This window comes from Limulus polyphemus, unplaced genomic scaffold (genome assembly GCF_000517525.1).
Source record: "Limulus polyphemus unplaced genomic scaffold, Limulus_polyphemus-2.1.2 Scaffold1088, whole genome shotgun sequence".
Taxonomy (NCBI): Eukaryota; Metazoa; Arthropoda; class Merostomata; order Xiphosura; family Limulidae; genus Limulus; species Limulus polyphemus.
In genome coordinates, this window is record NW_013666698.1 from 141,535 (window position 1) to 159,218 (window position 17,684).

The window sequence follows — 17,684 nt, forward strand, 5'->3', positions numbered from 1 at the left end:
ATATATATATATATATACTATATATATATGCACACACACATACATGATGTAAGAAAAACATGTAGGTTCAAGAAGTCTTGATAGAAATTAATAAAAAAAGGTGTAACCCGAGTGCTTTCTTGTGAAGTTTGTCCCTGAACAAGAAAGGTCCACCATTCAAAAGTGATCGGGTTATAGGGTTTTTATTAATTTCTAGTTATGTATATATATATATATATCTCGCAATACCTATATCGGATCTGGTTATCAACTTATTGTCATAACGGATAATGTCTGTGGTAATAACACCCAAATGCATTGAGGATATCCCATCTATCAGACAATATCCAAATGCTGACGTCAATCTAGTCAGCTGCCATGGAAAGTCATTAAAAAAAATCATCTATTAAATATGTGTATGAAGCTGAGTGCTTACACCAACGTCTCAGCTTCTACTGCCTTTCACTGTCTGTAGCCAGTTGTGGGAAGGCAGTTACCCTTAAATGTTTTACAGTAGAAATTAATTGGAATAAAGCCACCCTAATATTTCTACTAATTAAACTCCCAACCTCCACCCTTAGGCAGTAGAAGCTGAGATGTTGTGGGTGTAAGCACTCAGCTTTGTACCCTTATTTGATAGATGATTTTTTAAAAATGATTGTCCATGAAGGGTGACTAGATTGACATCGATGTTTGGATATTGTCTGATAGATGGGATATCCCCAACACATTTGGGTGCTATTACCACAGACATTATGACAATAAGTTGACAATCAGGCCTGATAATGGTATTGATATATTTAATTCATTATTGTTTTATAGTGCTGATTGAATCGCCTATAAACAATTAAGGTAATAAATAGTTTGTAAGCTATTTATATATGTATATAATATTTTGCAATAAAAAGCACAAAATAGCAAAAAATGGTGGACAGAAATGATTCCTACACAAGAAAATCCATAAATCTGGTTTATCTAAAGCAAACCATTTTTATGAATTTACTTATGTAATCATTATTTACACTCTTACAATAATTTTTGTTTTTATCATTTAAAGTTTTGTTGTATGGCTCTTTCCTTTATTTTAATGTGCTGTAATGTGTGTTTGTATCCACAAAGTTAGGTGCAATTTGCATTATGTATATATTAAGCTTTAAGATTGTTGTGTTGCATCAGTGTGTTCAAAGTATGCAGCTGAATTCAGCATTTGAGATTTGCAGAGATGAAAACTTATATTTGCAATTATTCATCAAATGCTTATTATTTTCTTGTTAAATCAGTATAGTCATTTGTATAATAGTTTTTTATCATATAGGGTACTTATTTGTTTATGACTTGATTCAGAGATTAATCTCGACGAAACTCCCAACTAATCTCACATGATCTAATGTGAATTGTACTACTGTATGATGATACAATCATGTGGCAAAGCCCTCTACCAATAAGAGGGCAACACACCTTCATGTGCAATAACTTCCTCTATGCATTTGCACTTGTGAATTGTCATTCTTTTCCTCAGCAATGTATTGACCAGACATATTTAAAATATTTAGCCTCTGTTAAAATTTTATGAGACTTACATCTTTAATGTAACTTTGATTTTTGTTTTCTATAACTTTCATTTCAAAATATTTGATTTTTTATCATGAATTCCCAAAGAACGGTGATTTATATATATTGTCCTTAATGGTTAAAATTATTCATACTTAGGTCTTATTTCATTTGTGGCTTGTTGACTGTCAGGATCATTTCAGCCATTTTTCTGTGTGTTATGGATCACCACATGCTTCATGGGCCTTCTACTTCTGTTGCCTGAATTTTTTTCCTAACGTTCAGCAATGATCTGTTAGACTACCTCCTTCATCTGATTTGCTTTGGTTACTACTTTACTATTCTTGAGACGATCTTAACCTTAAAATTTTATTCTGGATTTTCTTCTCAGGTTTATTCTGTTCCTTATCTTGTGTTCTTTATTATTATTTTTGTTTCTCACCTTATCTCCTACTGTTCTTGTGGTTTATCTTGTCTTTTCTCACTGCTTGTTATTAGGCTTATGCTGTTTCTTTCTCTAATAACTCTTTCTCACACCCAAATGCCTGGTCCCCCCATATTTATGCTTCATTTTGTCCTGATTTCTACACTTGCTTTCTTTCCTTTTCTTAATTCTTTGTCTTTGGTATCTATCTGGCCAGCTTAGAGTTTGTGCACCATTACTTTCTCTTTCACTTCTAGTTCCCCATTTTTGCATTTTTTGTCTTTTTCCTCTATCCTTTTGTATTCCCTTTTTGTAATTCTTCCTTTTATCTGAGACACTTCTTCAGTTTCTTTTTAATTCTGTATGCATTAGTTCTCTGTTTGTTTAGCCTGTTCCACTTCTGTTTTATCCCTCCATATGTTGTTCCCCTGCTGTTGGGACTTGTTGGTCGGGTTATTTTCCTCTTTCCTATACCCCTTCCTTCTCATTGTGTACCTCTTCTTTTTTTTTTTATCTGGCTCCCTTTCTTTGCCCAGATGTCTTCTATGATGTTCCTTTCCTCTTGGTGACTGGGACTTCTGTCTTCAGTATCTTTTCAGGTTTAGTTTTCCTCTTTCTTGATCCTGCCCTTTGCTCCTATACTTTGTCTATATCTTTCTCCTTCTCACATTCCCATTCCAAATTCCAGGCCTTCTTCTTTTTTTCATCTTCTCTCAACCAGTAGTCTAGTTTGTTACTCTTATTATCAGTGACTATCACACATGTACAGTTTTTTGGGTACCTGTATTTTCTCCTGCAGTTGATGTCATTTTCTGCTTACAGTCATTTTCCTTTTCTCCATCTTGCTCTCTTTTCCTGTTTCTCTTCTCTTTCCATTTACTTTTCACCTCCGTCTGACCACATTTATGCTTTTTTTTTGGATTTCTATAATGCTCTGCTTCAGCAGTCCCTTGTAGGACTCCATGGTAGGTGGGGTCAGTGGGCACTGAAGTTTCTCTATTATGTATGGATCCTGCACTCAGTGACCCCCCCAAAAAAATGTTGATAGGAAAGTGACCACGTTAGAAGACTGAACAGCAGTCTCCACCCCATTCTGCGCCTGTAGCTTTTTTTTTCATCATAAATTCTTTATCAGACAAACCTTTAGGGCAAATGTCTCCCTTTTTTGATTCAGAAGGGATTTGATGGGCTTGCTGACTCTAGAAAAGTCAGTGAAGAAGCTACATTCTGGGGACATTTTGGTAGAAACATATACACCAAAACACAGTGAACTCCTCCTGAATTTGAAGGTCATTAAGGATATACCTATTGAGGTTACTCCCCACCATACTTTGAATTCCTCACAAGGATTTATTGTTGAGAGGGATTTACAAAACATCCCAGAGTTGGATATCCTTGCTGGTTTCTACAGTCAAGGAGTTTCTGCTGTATGATGTATCTCCACTCATAAAGAAGGAATTATGCTGCCTACTAATGTTCTTGTATTGACATTTACATTGCAACATCTGCCTGCCACTGTCATGGCAGGTTATCTGAACTGTAAGGAATGGCATTATATTCCTAACCCTCTCAGGTGTTTCCAATGTCAGCAGTTCAGACATACAAAGGCATCTTGTCATGGTTCTTTTACGTGTGCTAGTTGTGGTGGCAAAGACCATGAAGCCCATGAGTGTCAATGGACCCTCAATGCATCAGTTATGGTGGTTCCCACCCCTTTTACTGTCAATCTTTCCCTAAGTGGGTGGAGGAAGAAGAGGTACAATGTTTACATACTGTAAACAACATTTCTAACCTAGGGTCCCAGAAATAGCTGTCCCCTACTTCATCTCAGACATGTGCTGCTGCACAATGTTCCACTGGTACAGTAGGAGTGCAGACAGATCTTTCCATGCCTCCAATAGAGTCCTTCTCTCATCATGTAAAGAGTATTTTGCCCTTTGTAAGTTTAAGAGTTGACGAGTCTACTTCCATCCCTGTCTCTGTCACCACCACTGCTTCCAGTAACTACTTGGGTCCATCTCCTGCCCCAAGACACAGAACCATTATTTGGTCTCAGCCTCAGTCACTGGGGTCTCATTTTTCCAACAGATCTGCCCAATTGCCCAAGGACAGGTTCCATGGAGGTCAATAAACCTCTTTCTTCAAACGAAAAATGTTGTGGTCACAAACAGAAGGGTTCTTTGCCCAGTTCTTCTCCACATATAAAAATAGTCTCTTTATCTGTCTCCAGGAGAGACTATCGATCAAACAAACTTTGATGCTCTTGTAGAACAGTTGCCGTCTCCCTTTTTCATCTTGGGAGACTCTTTAATGGACACAATCCCCTCTGCAGTGGTGCTGATATTGATGGGAGGGGTTGTTCTGTAGAGCGTATGCTCTTGGATCATGAACTTTCTCTCTTACATACTGGTTCCTTTACCTATTTTCATGCGCCTAGTCAGTCTTTTACTGTCATTGATCTGTCTATCTGCACTTCTTCACTTTTCTTGGAAGGTTGACAGTGACCCATGGGGCAATGATTATTTTCCCGTTGTTTTGAGGGAGATTAGCCAAGGTCAATGTAACCTGACTCGAGTGCCGTGGTGGAAGTTGGTGAAGGCTGACTGGCTTTCCTTCACCACTTTCTCAGAACTAGATCGTGCTGTCGTTAGTCTTCCATATATTAACAACTGCTTGGAGTCAGTAACTGATTGTATAATTCACCCAGTTGTTTGTTCTATCCCATAACCTCAATAAATTTCCCAAGGTATCTTTGTCCATGGTGGTCTCCCACCTGTCAGAAGGCTCAGAACCAGGCCTGGGATACCTTTCCCAGGTATCCCACTCTTTCCAACTATATTGCTTTCCTGTCAGCCCCTGCCCATGCTTGGAAGGTCAGATGTCAAAGCTAGAAGGATTCTTGGATTAAGCTCACCACCAACATATCTTCTACCACTAGTTCCAAAGTCATCAAGGACAATATTCAGAAGGTCAATGAGAGGTAGGCTTCCCATCACCTTTCCAATTGCCAGGAAGTTGCTAATGTACAGAGCATCACCGATACTCTTGGGGAGTACTTTTCTGATCTTTCCAGCACTTCTGTTCTTTTCCTTACCTTCTTGGGCAGAGTGATCACCTCTTTCCTTTCAAGCTGATCATCTCTATGACTATAGTCACCATTTTACATTGGTGGAACTTAAGCTTGCTCTTCATCGGTTTGGCAGTTCATCGGTCAGGCCTGTTGACATTCACTATGAGATGTTACGCCATCTCTCTCCTGCCTCTCTTGCTCTTCTTCTGGTTGTTTTTAACATAGAGCTATTGTTTTTCCTTTCTCAAAGCCCAGGAAGGATCTCAAGATTCTTTCTAATTATGGTTCAATTGCTTTGACTAATTGTCTCTTTAAAGTCTTGGAGAGGATGGTTAATGCATGTCTTATTAGGTTACCTGAAACAGACAACCTCCTCTTGCCCACCTAATATGTTTTTTGTCGACAGAGTTTCACTGTGGACCATTTGATTCATCCCAAAACCTAGATCAGGGAAGCATCTTGCTTCTGTCTTCTTTGATCTTGAGAAGGCTTATGACACTACATGGAGGTTTGGCATTTTGCAGGACCTCCACTCTTATGGGTTGCGTGGCCAGTTACGTATTTTTATTCATAATTTTTTACTTGACAGGTGATTCCAAGTTCATGAGGGTTCAACCATTTGTTGTTCTTTTACACAGGAACTTAAAGTCCCTCTGGACTGTGTCTTGAATGTCATCCTTTTCAGAATTCAAATCAATGCTATCACTACACAACTTCCTCCTACTGTTGGAAATGGTTTCTATGTCGACGTCTTCCACATTTCTTGTTGGTCGTCAAACATGAGGTTTATTGAGGGGCAGCTTCAAACTGCCCTCACTTGCTTTGTGAAGTGGATCACTTCCTCTAAAACCGTTTGCATTGATTTTTGCCACCAGCAGGGTTTGCATCCTGATCCCGAGCTCCATCTTGGTGTTGTTGTTCTTCCCTTGGTTCCTGAGGCAAAGTTCTTAGGACTTATCTTTGACCATAAGCTTACTTTCATTTCTCATATTAAGCAGCTTTGGGTCAAGTGTACAAGGGTGCTGATCATCCTTTGTTTTTTCTCTTCCACCTCATGGGGAACAGATCAATGTTATATCTTAAGGATTAATGTGCCTTTGTATGTTCCAAGCTGGTCTATTGATTTCTAGTCTATGATTCAGCCAGGCCCTCTGCCTTGAAGATGATGGACCCTGTACATCATCTGTGGCTTCAGGGCTTTCCACGCTTCAGTACAGAGTCCCATGAACCTCCTCTTCACCTCTGCTGTTTGCAACTTTCTTTACAATATGCAACCAAGTTTCAGTCCTTACCTCAGCATCCCATTTGGGGTTGTGTTTTCCTTTCTCTGTGAATAGATGGCCTGCTGGCTGAATTGGATCTATCATTGGATGACCTTGCTAAGTTCGATGATCAGCCCATCCCACCATGATTCATTACTATCCCCATCTGTAACCTTTCTTTGAATCATCTGAAGGCTGATATTCCCAATTGGAAGTATCATCTTCTCTTTGCTGAACATCTTTTGAACCATTCTTCTCTTCCCATTTTTACAGATGGTTCGAAATGAGGTGATTCTGTTTTTAGCTTTTTTGAGGGCCATTGGTCTTTTACTTCTAGTTAGTTTTTTACCTAATTTTTGGGCTATTTTATTAATTTTTAACTTGTTTTCATTTTTACTTTTTAGAGAGTTTTACTTTTTGTTCTATTTCTTTACCAGTAAATTGGTGCAGAAATCTATGTTGCTTTACAACAAGAAACCCCCAAACCAACCAATTATGTCAGGTTGGTCTTCTTGCTTATCATGTACCACGAGCCTATATTTTGATGGCAGATCACTTTGCCAGTTTGCATACTAGAGATGGAGTGGTTTCTACACTCCAGATCTCTTGTAGGGTTTGCTCTTTGTTGGCCACGCTCTTCTTGAATACATTTACCACCCTTCACAACTCTGAGCTTTCATCTCTTGCAGTCCACTATTTCTCATTCTTTGGCTCTGTCTATTTTCTCAGCCTGGTCTTTACCTATATGCCCATTCCTCTATTTGTCTACTCCCTCAGGCCTTCATCTTCATAAACTTTACCAACAAGTTCTATTGTTGGTGCTTCTTTTGCCTTGTGCAGCCTGTTTGGACTCCCCCTTCCTTTCCTCAATTTCCCCTGTCTTTCTTTCTTCACACTCATGCATACCTTCATCAAGAGTTATCTTCCCTCCTCTTGCAAATGGAAGTTGCCAGACCTGTCACCCATTGGGCTGGATTTTCTGCTTTTGTGTCATTCCTATTCTTGTCCTTCTGCTGCCCTTTTCCGTCAGCAACTGTGGAGAGTTTTTTGTCATCAGAATTTTTGCCACTCTTTTTCTCCTGGCAGTCATACTGTGATGATCATTTTTTTTCCCTTGGTTGTTTGTCATTGGTTAGTCAGCCTGTACTTCTACTAATTATCAGGAGTCCTTCTCTGTGTTTATTTATTCCACTATTATGTGTTATGCTTTTTCTTTCTCTTTTGTCCTTTTCATGTTGCTCCCATGACTGATTGTGACCTTAATTGGATTTACATATCCTAGTGCTTACCCCATTCAAGCCTTTGACTTTCTGCCTATTGTACTGTCTCTTTATCTTGAATTGATTCCTCCTTCTTACCTACTATTACCACTGTTTAGATTTCTATCATATGGTTGATTTTTGTACCCTCTTCAACCACATTTCTGTATCCTTTACCTTGTCTTATCTTTCCTTTCTCAGTCTTTAACTGCTCAGGAGATTTCCTGTACTTTCCTATCTCCCTTCCTTTTATGTCTTGCCTATTGGACCATTTGAACCTGGATTGATTCCCATAACCTGCTGGGCTGTTATGTGTGCCTATCTAGATATGTTTTTTTTCCATGGACCCCTTTTCTTCTTCCTTTTCTGGTTGTTCTGTTACCTCCTTCGGTTGGCATGTCCATACCATGTTGAGAATGCTCGCAGACTCACATTTCTTCTCATTTGATTTGTTGCCTCACTCCTCCTCTATATATCTTTTTTTCCCAGCCCTAGGATAAATTATCCAGGCAGGTATATGGATTTTCTCCACATATATGTCTCTTCTACACCTTCTCGCTGTTTTATTTCCTGATTGGTTTTGGATTCTGCAGGTTGACATTCTTGTGTCATTCACTATTTTTGAGATGAATACAGACAGTTTCTGTTTCAGAGCTCCTGTTGCATTCATAGGATCCTGCCAGGTGGCTGGTGGTGCATTCCAGATATACTTATTTTTCAAAATCCACATCGAGCCAAGATAACGAAAAGTGCTCTACCATCCCCCCTGGTTCCAATTACGCCCACTGTGAGATGGAATGTTCTGAAAGACCATGAATTCTTCTCCCTTTTTCTCATTGAGTGGGGCATGGGAGACCTTTGTCTCTTATCAGTTTCTAACCACTGGGGTGGTGGACCATGGTGAATCCTCACTGAATGAGATTTAACCATTGGAGCTATAACAAGGGGTGCCAATACAGTGGGAAGTGAGGAGGTATTGATACTGTCAGTGTAATGCAGGTCTTCCTTCATATAACTGTAACACCTGTTACTCGTGCACCATTACCACATACCCTCCATTTGGAGTCTTGTATGTTCAATTCAGTCGAGTTGTGACACACCAGAATACTCTCTATAGCATGAATACTGTGCCCTTCTCCTGCAGCTGTTGTCAGCTCAAGAAAATCTGAAAGTAGAGTATGGTCTGAATGCACCCCAACCATGCTACACGTAATGGCTCTCTGGCCTCTTGTACACAAGTACTCAGATGGTCAGGTTTTTAACTTGCCTATCCCTGTGACACAAGAGGATCATCTGCCTCTTTCTTTCTTTCCAGGCAAGGAGAATAACCTAGAAGAGATGAGATATGGTCTCCCACAGGTGTGTGTGTTCCTATGGAGCCCTTGCCACTGGGTGTCACACGTCATGGGTTTCCTTTGGGCATTTTCTGAAGGGAGCTCATTTAGGTTATTCTTTGCACCAACCCCTCCACTATTTCAACATGAGATTCTAGCTTACTGTATGAAGAGGTGTGGGATCATCTTGGAAGATAACACTTTCCTTACCTGAAAATGTATTTCCTATAGATACCTCCTCACACACATTCCTGCCCATGCTCCCCACTTCTGTGCACATTTTCTTATTTGTCTCCTTAAATAATGAAGGTTCATAAGTGAAAATGCATAGAGGGAGTTAGTGCACATGGTGATGTGTTACCCTCCCATTGGTTAGAGGGCTTTGTACATGATTACATCATCATGCAGTACCAAAATTCATGTTGGATCACAAGATTAGGTGGGAGTTACCTCAAGGCTTGTGGCATGTAAGTCTCTAAAGCAGATGTGCAGGGAAGTTAGCTTACTGTGTGAGAGGTGAGTATCTGTTGGAAATACATTTTCAAGTAAGGAAAATGCCAACCTTTTTTCCTGGAAAATCTGAAGTAGTAGAAATTATTGGTAACAGCAAGGGCACTTGAATGATGAAACAGCGCATTTTGATTATTATAAGAAACATTGTTTGAACATTATATTTACCTAGTCTTGCTCAGTAGTAAGTATTAATTTTGAATTCTTATTTATGTTCATAGCATACGTTAATCATAAGTTAATATAAATTAATAATGATTATGTTTTGATGTACAGTAAAAAACAAAAGACAATTAATTCTTTCATTTTTTCAGGACATGATGTTCCTTTAATTGTTTCATTCAACTGACATAAAATATTAAAAGACTAAATAATTATGCTGTTGCAATATAAAGTACTTTTAAATTATATGTAATAAACAGCTTCAGTAAATTGAAAAATAACACATACCTGTATATTTATCTAGTTTTTATTAACATACTATATAACAGCTAAGTTGATCAATAAAATGAGTGAAAATATTATATTGATTTGATGATGGTGATTGCAAGTTGGAACTTAGAGATATAGTGTACTTACATGTATAACCATAGTAATGGTTAAATTCTTTTATTCATTTGAATAAGAGTAGTCTTAAGAGCTGCAAATGGGGGCTGTTTACTGTCATTGCACAACTAGGGACAGCTATCTGTAGATAGCATTTTAAGTATCGTTGCACAAAAATTCTGAAACAAACAATTATTGTTGGTATTCTTGTATCCTTAATATTTGTATTTTTTATTGCACTGCACAATACATTAAATTTCATGATTTTGTCTAGAGCTGAGCAATTTAATCAGTTAATCAACATAATCAATTACATTTGGGCAGTGATTGCATCGATCAGTGTCATGTAAATTTATCGAGTAATTGAAATTACAATTTGATCAATTAATTGCAATTAGTGTTTCTGTGTATTCCAACAATCAGTTAATCAAAATTCTGATTATTTTGTTTTTCAGACAAATTATCAACTAATTTAAAGTAGCATTTCCAATTATTATTGTTATAGACTATTCCAACTAGTCATGTAATCAACATATTGCTATTATATTTGCTCTTAATATGTTGATTTTGGCAATTATTGGTGAGTTCTGTGGTGCCAGGAGGTAGTAACCTTGCTATTTTTGATTAAGGAATGATCAAGTAAGAATGAAGTAACTCATGTCTTGGAGAGAGATGACACTATTGGTTTCTGTATTGTGGTTTACACTGTCTCAGTCAAATCTCATCGAGATTTTGTTCAGAGTTCCTTCATATTTTTCCACTGGAAAAGATCTAACCAGTTTTTAGAAAGAACTCTTTCATCCTGTATTTTTTGTCTTTGTTTAATATTGAATTATTTGTTTTTGTTATGGAATGAAATGAAGCAATGACACCATCAAGATCATAGTTATTTATGTATTTATACTTCTGCAGCTATATTTCAACTATACTAAAATACTTTCATAATGCTGAATAAAATTTTGGCCACTCAGAAACCTTGTTTATAGTTCATTTAGAAGTTGGGACAGCCTTATTAGTTTCATTGAAAGATATTGTAATGAAAGCAATCTATCCCAGAATGTGTATCCACAAGGGTGGAGAAAGAACTTTGTATCAGGATGTAACCCTCACAACAAAGAAATTGAAAAGAATGAGACAAAAATCACAGGCAAGTTTAGAACTTAAAAACAATACAAATAATATGAAATAAAGAAAGCAAAAAAAAAAAAACCTTAACTATTATAAAAACAAATATGGAACTCTGGCATATTGGGATGCAACCCTAACACCAAATTAAAGAGACCAACATTCGCAGATGAATGTAGCATGTCTCCACCAAGAAATCCCAACATAGTCAATTTTGACACTAGAAAAACTGTTAAAAGCACAGAAAAATTGAAAACTGTCTGTATCATTACTTGGGACTTACAACAAGGTATCTGTTGACATAAACATGAATAGTTCATGAAAACTCCAAATTTTGCTTTCCTTACTGAAAAATTGAGCAAAAGACAATTTCAAATTTGTCTATATTTGGATCTTTAAAAAGTATTTTTGTACCAAATTCCATGTAAATTGGCCAGAGTAATTGTAAAAAACATTATGCATTTTGTGGGATCTTAACCCCCTCTATATAATTACTAAAATGTTTTTTTATGAGCTCTGACTATTCTAAAAAACTCAAAATGGGCAAATCCAACTTTTTGCATGTCAAGGTGTTGGCCACATGAAAATTTATATTTGTGTCAATTTACATCTTGATTGCTGTAAATATGACTGCAGAGGAGGCAAAAATAAAAATTTTGGGGTTTTTTACCTTTAATCCCATAAAATCCTTAAAGGCCTAAACTAGAAAAATGAAAATAAAATGTCTGGGCATATTTGACCCAGGTTAACCATACCAAGTTTCAAGTTAGTATGCTCTGAATTGAAGAAATGGTAGTCAATTGAAAAGTGTTTGGAAGAAAGAAAAAAGAAATGACAGAAAAACAGTATGTGTCTGTCTCTCTCTGTGCAATGACATAAAAATCAAAAACATAAAAAATAAACTACAATTTTACAAATGCAAGGTAAATTTAACAGCTAAAATGATACCAATATAGCAAGTTAAAAATAAAAATGACAAAAAAATCGTCATTCACAACCATTACAAATTGTGTGCTGATGTGTAACTTATGCTAAGCATGAGTGTTGCAGAAATTTATCTGATTATACAACTAGCTGGTAATGCATTATTTTGTTCGAAACAAATAAAGATCATGCATTTTTTTGATTTACTTTAGTATTCTTCAGATATTTTTTTCCCACAGTTTATTTCAAAAGGACATTCAATTATTCATTGGTGCTGCTACAATTTTTATATTAAGAGTGCTGAACACTATTAAACAAAATTGTAACATCTGTATAAGATTTAGTTAATAAAAGCCTTTTGTAAAGAATGAAAATATAAGCAACATACAAATAAGGTAAAGCAAAATAAGGCCTTCTTCTCTTATTTATCAGAATGTTGTCTTTTTATGTTAATAATAATGTTGATGAAAATTGTTTATATTACATAAATGAATACATATTTATGTACATATGTTCAGCAGGCCTGTTATAACAAATTAGACATGTATTGAGCTTTGTCAGTAGCAGGCAGTTGTACAGTGAGTTCTAGCTTTAGACTAGGCATAAAGTGAAAACTTGTTTAAGTTGTTGCTGATAAAAAGATATATTTTTCCAACGAAGTGAAAGAACCTTTGGAATGAAGGAATGTGCATGTACTAGGGATATGATAATTCAAAAACATTATTCATCTCTGCACAATACAGAACTATTACCTCATATCATTGCCAAGCAGTGACAGTTTAATGGGAGGACAGATGAGGCTACTGGTCATGGGCCCCATAAAAGTTTATGCTAGGATACCGTATGTAAAGAGTGTTGTTGAAAAAAGATGAATTATAGAATGAAAACAAGTTTTAAAAATGTTTTTAAATTGGGAATGTTATTTGAAATGGTTTTATAGTTATGAATAAATTTTCTTAGAGGAAGATTTATGTTGTTAAAATAGGATTGACAATTAAAAATTTGCACACACACACACACAAAAGAAATTAATTATAAATATATATACACACATCTGTAAACCAAGGTCTATATTTAACTGTCAAGCAATGTTTGTCTTGTACAACAAAAATAATATGCATGAGGATGAGGGGGCCCCATATTATTTAGTGTTTCAGGCCCCTGAGGTTCTTAATTCTGCTAGAGTTGCTGAGAAGGTTTTTGTGCAAGCCATGACTTGAATGAAGCTCCCCCCCCTCTCCACCTATTTACATGCACTGTGCCAGTCTATGATCCATGCTCAGTAATCACCATGAGTACCATCATTTGAACAAAGGTTCATTCTATTCCTTGGCACTGCTTTGTTTGGGTTTTTTTTTTTTAGAATACCATAATCCAATTCCTTGATCCCACTCTAGGGTTTTACTCCTGTACTTTTGTCATTACCACGAAGAAGAGTGAATGTTGACGTGTTATAGATCTGTCCCACTTGAACCGACTTTGGTTGTTCCTCAGTTAAAGATGGATATTTTTTCCACTCTGAGTTGGGTATTTTCCATGGAGTCTGCATCATCATATTGATGTCTCAAATGCTTTATTCACATCCCCATGTGTTTGCTCACTTTTGTTTCCTTTAGTTCATCCACAACAGTCGAATATGCTATTCACAGCCCTTCCCATTAGGTTTTCCACAACCCCATGTGTTTTCCTTTGGGTCTGGTAGGCCTTTGCTCATAGGTTGCATTTCTTAGACTTACTGTTCCAGGGATGCTTGGCCTCTACTTGCCCCATCCAATGTAACATCCATTGTTGCGACTTCCTTTCTTCAGAATTTGTCTCACTTGGGGAGGCTGTTTTGGAGGATCAGTCTCTTTATCAATAACCTCAAGATGTTTGTTGCTCAACAAGCTTGCCCACATTTTTTCATCTGTCTGGTATAATTCTGCTTCAAACGAACATCTACTCTGTTGTTGCTTACATCCACTGACAGCAAGAAATTTGCATTAAGCACTTCTGTTTTCCTTGCTTTACTTTCTCTTTTTTGACCCATGATCATCATGTTTGGTTGTCTGTTTATCATGCTTTGGGAGCTTCAAACATAGTGGCTGATTGACTATTTAATCTAGCCAAGATCATTCTTATAGAGGGGTCTCTTCATCCTCTGGTGTTTTCAGTGGATGTGCTCCTGTTTTGAGAATCCTTTTATTGCTACCTTTCTGACTCTTCTCAAAATCTAGCTTTGATTCTTTATATCTCTAATTCCAGAAGCTACAGGTTTGGCATGGAAGCTCCGAGTCTGAATTGGTTCTTACAGATCTTTTGAGAGCCTTTTTGAGAGGTGCCTTTTGACATTTTACCTTAGATGCTTCCAGAACGTTATTATAGGGATAGGTTGATTTCATTCCCAATCCACTTTTTCTAACACTACATTGTTAGATGTTTTCACTAATCACTTTCCTTCCATGTTTCTCTGTATGGTCATTATATCTCCGATCAACTTCAGTGTCCCGTTTTGGTAGTTCAGTATTGTTTTGCTTATGTTGTTCCCAAATGTGGCAATTGCCATAGTTTTGTATTGCTATAGGATTCTTTTTCTCTTGACCTATTACCTTCCACTTTGACTGATTGGTTTTGAAAAATCATCTGGCATGTTTATTCTTCTTGTCAACTTTTTCCAATTGCCTTCCATCAGGTTCAACATCTCGCAGCTTCTTTTGTCACTCACCACTGACATCCCTTGGATGAAATTTTCTAAGCAGAGCTATGGACAACCTTGACACTTTTGTGTTCCATTACTTACACCACGTAGTGGTTTCTTCTGCATTTCCTTGAGTTGCATTCTCCAGTTTTCCCAGGGAGAGTAGCAAGGTGAGGTGATAATTATTTTGGTTTTTTTTATGGCTCCTTCTTCGCTATTGTTATATATCAGTGTATATTTACTGAAGATGATGGAATCCACCATGTGACTAGTTATACCTCATGGGGAATACTTTTCTGTACCAAAACCTGCACCAATAAGGGGATAACAGAAAGTATTAAGCCCATCTACTTTTGCTCAGTGCTTTCCAAAAATATAGACATTACAGCATGAGGTGTGTGCGTGCCCTTACACTTGGCTAGGTCTTGGTATCCCTACTTGTTGTAACTTCTTGTACAATTTAGCTTATAGAGATGGGATGTTTCTGTTTGATCTGAGCACTACTTCGACATTCTCTCCCATGAAAAAATATTTCATCTTCTAGTTGTGTAAGGTAAAACTCTTGCTTCCTCAAGCCAATAGGAATGTCAATATATAGAGTTCTCCATTGGGTAAGTGTAGTCCATTAGTATGAGACCAAGTGGGTGCACCTATTGATGTGAAATAAGGCTGGGGTTTCATGCAGTATAGGCCACCCCACTACACTGAACCAGGCCATTTCTAGTGGTTAGGCCAGTCAGATGGGTTTTGCATTCCAATTTGCAGGTCTGGGATATTTTCTCCCTGAGCCTGAATAGTTTGATTGGTATCTCTCATAAGTATTTCTTCACTATGGTACAGCCTGATTTATTGCTTTAGCCACACTGCACACTCGTGCTGAGCTGACAGTTTGAGAGATACTGACTCATTGAGCAATTTTACATTTTGTCCACCCATTTGACACTTGAGCATTACACAGAAGGTTTTCTTGACAATACCCTTTGCTATTTCATCTTTATTGGATAAAGAGAATTCCTTGCATGAGAAAGATGTAATCTCCTACTGAATGATGCCCCACTAGACTACCACTAAGTGGGTGACACTTTCTATGGGTTTTGCTTTTATCAGCTGTGATTTCAAAAAGGAGCTTACCTTTGTAATTCCTTTATTTGCACCAGACCTTTCACCATCTTATCAATGTGGGATTATAACTCAGTTGTGTGGAAATTTGTGTAAAAGTTTCTTAAGCTGGCACAGTCCACATTAATGCATGTAGAGGTGAGTCCAAAATCTTCTCAGCAGTAGTGGGAAGTAATAGCAGAGAGGTGAGTAACTTGCTGAAATACATTGTCAGGTAAGAAAGATTTTAACATCCATCAATAAATACAACTTCATTGTTTTGTTAATTGTCACTCAACATCACCATTAAAATTATTTATTAACAATTTTACCTTTGATAACTGAGAAAAGTTTAAAATGTTTACATATCAAGTTTTATCTTGTTTTTTTCTCACACATGAATACAATAAGATATACTTATTGGTTTGTCAAGAAAGTAATGTGTTTGATTCAATATCCTGAATCTTTTTGGGTAGTGTTAAAATTGTCTTAACTTTGAAAATAATCTCGTTAAATAAGTTAAAATCTGTTACAGTGTTCCAGAAACTTGTGCCATACAAAATGAATGTTTCTCTGTTAATTATATTTACATAACTATAGGTCAGTGGTTTGTAACTTGATGCTCCTTAAAAAGATCAACCTCAGAACTCCTGCATTTTGAAATAATGTTTCACATATAGCTAATTTTTATTCAAGTGTATCATTTTTGGCTTATGAGTGGTCAAGGGGATCTTCCAACCATTTAGGGGATTTGAGGCTGCATATGTGGCTCACAAATTAGATGAGATTACCAACCACTGATGTTGGTGATACCTAAAAGTTTCTTTTTTATATTGAAATTAATTTTATTGTCGAAAATTAATTAGAAGAGGTCAATCCTGGTATTTGCTTGTTGCATGTGATTGTTTTTTTCGATGAAGATAAATGTTGATTGTATTTTGTGTTTAAGATATAATATATATACTTGTGTTAAAAGAGAAATTTAATATTTTTGTTCTAGGCTACTTGTATACCTCAATTTCTGTCTAAAAAGGATGTAGCTGTGGAAGCTGTGACGGGTAGTGGGAAAACTCTGGCATTTCTTATACCAGTTTTAGAAATATTATTACAGAGATCCAAGAACTTAAAGAAGCATGAGGTTAGTGTTTCTTTATCCATTTGTATTGTGCATCATGTTTTTGATTTTTACTATTTCGTCATAGGACTTTGGACAGAAAATATAGTTTGACTGAGCAACCACTTGTGGACAGCAGAAGGATGCATTTATAATATCTGAATGTTTTAGTCCACAAATTTGCTAATTGTGCATGTTTAGTATTCAGTAGTAGAACACTTGTATCAACTGAATGACATAGATACAGACATAAATGGTATTTTTAAAACAATTTTTTGGCACATGTGTAATGCTCAATCTTAAAAACTCACAATTTTTAAAAAACAACTATTATTTTATACACAATTCTATAAAAATGAGATTGTTTCCAGTCTCCAAATTACTAAAATACAATAACTTACTGTACAGGATAAAAAGTGGTAAGAAACCCTGATGAAACTGGAAAATGGACAGTACGAGTGTATGAACTTGTTTTGCAGTTTCATTGGGTTTTTTTACCAATTTTTGTGTCGAAGAGTTGAGACAATGGAATAAAGGTAAGAAAAAATCTTTGCTCTTTGGAATTCCAATGATCTGGCATGAGCCTAGAAACTAGGGAGATGACTACTATTTTTGCTCATGTAATGCAAGGCTACAACAGTCGAAATAAAAAGGAAATTTCTCATCTGAACCTTCAATCAGCTTATAAGACCTGTTGCTCATGGACCTGAGGTACCTGAATCTACTCTAACGGAGACTCTTGATACAGTTTCTTCTGAATCTGATGTCAATAGAAATGATGATAAGGAATGTTTTCAACCTGAAACGTCTG

The 17,684-nt window shown here is 36.6% G+C and overlaps 1 protein-coding gene across 6 annotated transcripts in view; it reads left to right on the top strand.

Moving 5' to 3' along the window:
• The window catches only part of LOC106462072 (ATP-dependent RNA helicase DDX55-like), a 162,304-nt gene that overhangs the window by 17,721 nt on the left and 126,899 nt on the right, over positions 1-17,684 (top strand). For all 6 annotated transcript variants that reach the window (XM_013921956.2, XM_022389208.1, XM_013921957.2 and 3 more), the window contains one exon: positions 16,760-16,897. In XM_013921956.2, coding sequence (XP_013777410.1) covers positions 16,760-16,897 — 138 coding nt within the window. The remainder of the gene's footprint in view (positions 1-16,759; positions 16,898-17,684) is intronic.